The 3,018-nt window shown below is 57.9% G+C and overlaps 1 protein-coding gene across 1 annotated transcript; it reads left to right on the forward strand.

Annotated features, from left to right (window-relative positions):
- The first annotated feature begins 1,224 nt into the window (after nucleotides 1-1,224).
- On the forward strand, nucleotides 1,225-2,533 carry FOXB2 (forkhead box B2). Its single transcript, XM_020995439.1, is given in 2 exon segments — nucleotides 1,225-1,503; nucleotides 1,505-2,533. Coding segments are annotated over 2 exon segments (1,308 nt in total).
- The last annotated feature ends 485 nt before the right edge of the window (nucleotides 2,534-3,018 follow it).

Raw genomic sequence — 3,018 nt, forward strand, 5'->3', positions numbered from 1 at the left:
TAGTCACGAAGCTGGAGCTGCGGGGGTCTCAGCATCTTGGGGACCATTACAAAACCCAGGCAAGAGAGCGCTTGCCTGCCACAGCCCTACGTGCCTCTCCTCCCAGCTGGACCCGCGAGAGATCGGGCAGAAGCAGCAGTAACAACAGCGACAGAGCAGCAACAGAAGCCGCAACGAAAAGACTGAACTTTCCCCTGACTCCATCACCACTACATACACACACTACTCTCATTTACATCCCCTACACACACATACGCACACGCCCCTGGACCTCGGAAGCCAATTCGTTCTAGGTCTAGAAGCAGAGATAGAGACTGTAGCAGCTGCAAGCAGTAGCAGCGACCAAACTTTTTATCCGATCGCAGCAGTGAAAAGCAATTGGATTTATTTCTCCCAGGGCTCAGCTGCAAGCTGGGGGCTTGAACTTCCGGGCTTTCCTCTTCTCTTAGCAACCCTGCTGAAGGAAGGGGGCGGGGAGACGCGGGGGAGACACAGCCGTCCTTGCACCCGGCTGGGCCATCCCCTCAAGGTCTCTCTTCTGGAAAAGCAAGAACTTGAAGGAGGAAAAAGAAAGTGATTCTCCGCTCCCAAGAGCCACATCTCTGTTGTTCTGGAGCCTGAGCCGAGACTGTGCTGGGGAGTCGGGAGTTGAAAAGCCGGTGAGGACCTCTGGATCTTTGCAAGAGAACAGGACTTCTCTTCCTTCCTCCCTGTTGACCAACTCCCTCTCCTTCACTGGCCAGGAACGCTGCTTTCTTTCCCACTACTGAGGAAAAGGGTGGTGGTGGGTTTGTTGGAGAGGAGTGGAGAGCTCCCCTTCACTTTCTGCACCGTCATTGCCCCCAGCACCACCGAGTTCTTCCTCTCAACTTCCCTGTCCATCGACTCCAGGAACCTGGAAGAGGGAGGTGGGGTGGGGTGAGGGTGGAGTGGTAAAACTGGCGTGCTCCACAACTGCCTTGATCGCCACCGTCGGGGCAAGAAGTTGGCACCCTGTCAGCCCAGAGTTGCCGCGGGAGTCCGGGAGTGGAGTGGGCATCCTAGAGAAGCCAGGCAAGAGAACGACAGAGGGACCCACTAGAGGAGGCTGGGGAAAGGGGAAGTGGTGGAAAAGGAAGGCAGACAAGGTGGGGGTAAGTGGGGTGAGGGTTAAGGGAGGGGGAGTGTGGGGGAAGAGGGAGGTGCTGAGGTCCAGAGTGGGTGGGAGGGAGGGTGGAGGGGGCAATGCCTCGTCCAGGGAAGAGCTCGTACAGCGACCAGAAGCCGCCTTACTCTTACATCTCGCTGACCGCTATGGCCATCCAGCATTCCGCTGAGAAGATGCTGCCCCTGAGCGATATCTACAAGTTCATCATGGAGCGCTTCCCCTACTACCGGGAGCACACGCAGCGCTGGCAAAACAGTCTGCGCCACAACCTCTCGTTCAACGACTGCTTCATCAAGATCCCACGACGGCCAGACCAGCCAGGCAAGGGCAGCTTCTGGGCGCTGCACCCGGACTGCGGGGGATATGTTTGAGAACGGAAGTTTCCTGCGGCGTCGTAAGCGCTTCAAGGTGCTGCGCGCGGACCACTCGCACTTGCACCCTGGGGGCACGGCGGCGGCCAAGGGCGTGGGGGGTACGGGACCTGGGGGTCACCTCCATCCGCACCCTCACCACCCTCACCACCACCACCACCATCACCACCACCATCCCTCCGCTCACCATCACCACCACCACCCGCCGCAGCCGCCGCCCCCCCATATGGTGCATTATTTCCATCAGCAGCCGCCCGCTCCTGCTCCGCAGCCCTCACAGTCAACGCATCTCCAATCCCAGCAGCAACAGCCGCAGCAACAGCCACAGCCACCTCCGCCGCAACCACAACCGCAATCGCACCCCGGCAAGATGCAGGAGGCGGCAGCTGTGGCGGCGGCTGCAGCAGCAGCTGCGGCCGCGGCGGTGGGCAGCGTGGGCAGGCTGTCCCAGTTCCCCCCCTACGGGCTGGGCTCGGCGGCTGCAGCAGCGGCTGCTGCTGCAGCCTCGTCTTCGGGCTTCAAACATCCGTTCGCCATCGAGAACATCATCGGAAGGGACTACAAGGGCGTAATCCAGGCAGGCGGGCTGCCCCTGGCATCGGTGATGCATCATCTCGGTTACCCGGTGCCTAGCCAGCTCAGCAACGTGGTCAGCTCCATGTGGCCGCACGTCGGGGTCATGGACTCGGTAGCTGCGGCAGCAGCAGCTGCTGCAGCCGCGGGGGTGCCAGTGGGCCCAGATTACGGGGCATTTGGGGTTCCAGTTAAGACCCTGTGCCACCCTCCTGGACAGACTCTACCTGCAGTACCGGTCCCTATCAAGCCCACCCCGGCCCTGCCACCTGTGGCGGCCCTGCCACCCTCACTGACGGTCAACGCGCCACCGCCGCCGCCTCCTCCACCCATCTGCCCTTCTGCTGCAGCCTCTCCGGCTTCCACTCTGCTGGAGCAGACTCCCCCCAGTTCGGCGGAGAACAAGGGCAGTTCCCTACATTCTGTCCTGGTGCACTCTTAAGACGTGTGAACAGGGGAGGGGAAAAGTGAATTCATTCAGAGACATTGGACCAGCAGGTCCCAGTAGGGAAAAGTAGAAGACGAAGTAGAAAGGAACGGGGGGGGGGGGGAGAGAGAGAGAGAGAGAGAGAGAGAGAGAGAGAGAGAGAGAGAGAGAGAGAGAGAGAGAGAGAGAGAGAGAATTTTGAACTAAGAATGTATTTAAGCAAACACGAAGTTGATGCTTAAATGGATTTTAATAAATATTACACTTCCGGTGTCAGTGTTTATACTATGTTGTACAATCAGATTATTGAGAGCCAATTTTCAGGTAAGAGTTTCTATTGTTATTAATACTATAAATATAATAAGTTATGTGGAGAGAGAGCGAAGACAAGGCGGTGGGGAAAAGCTTTATTCTGTGCCAAATTGGATTCAATTTTGGCCTTCCCTGGACCATATAAAAGTTCCTGAGGCTCTGGGTGGGCCAGGTGGTGAGTTTTAAAA

Source organism: Phascolarctos cinereus, unplaced genomic scaffold, assembly GCF_003287225.1.
Source record: "Phascolarctos cinereus isolate Bilbo 61053 unplaced genomic scaffold, phaCin_HiC Scaffold_4;HRSCAF=312, whole genome shotgun sequence".
In the NCBI taxonomy this organism is placed as follows: Eukaryota; Metazoa; Chordata; class Mammalia; order Diprotodontia; family Phascolarctidae; genus Phascolarctos; species Phascolarctos cinereus.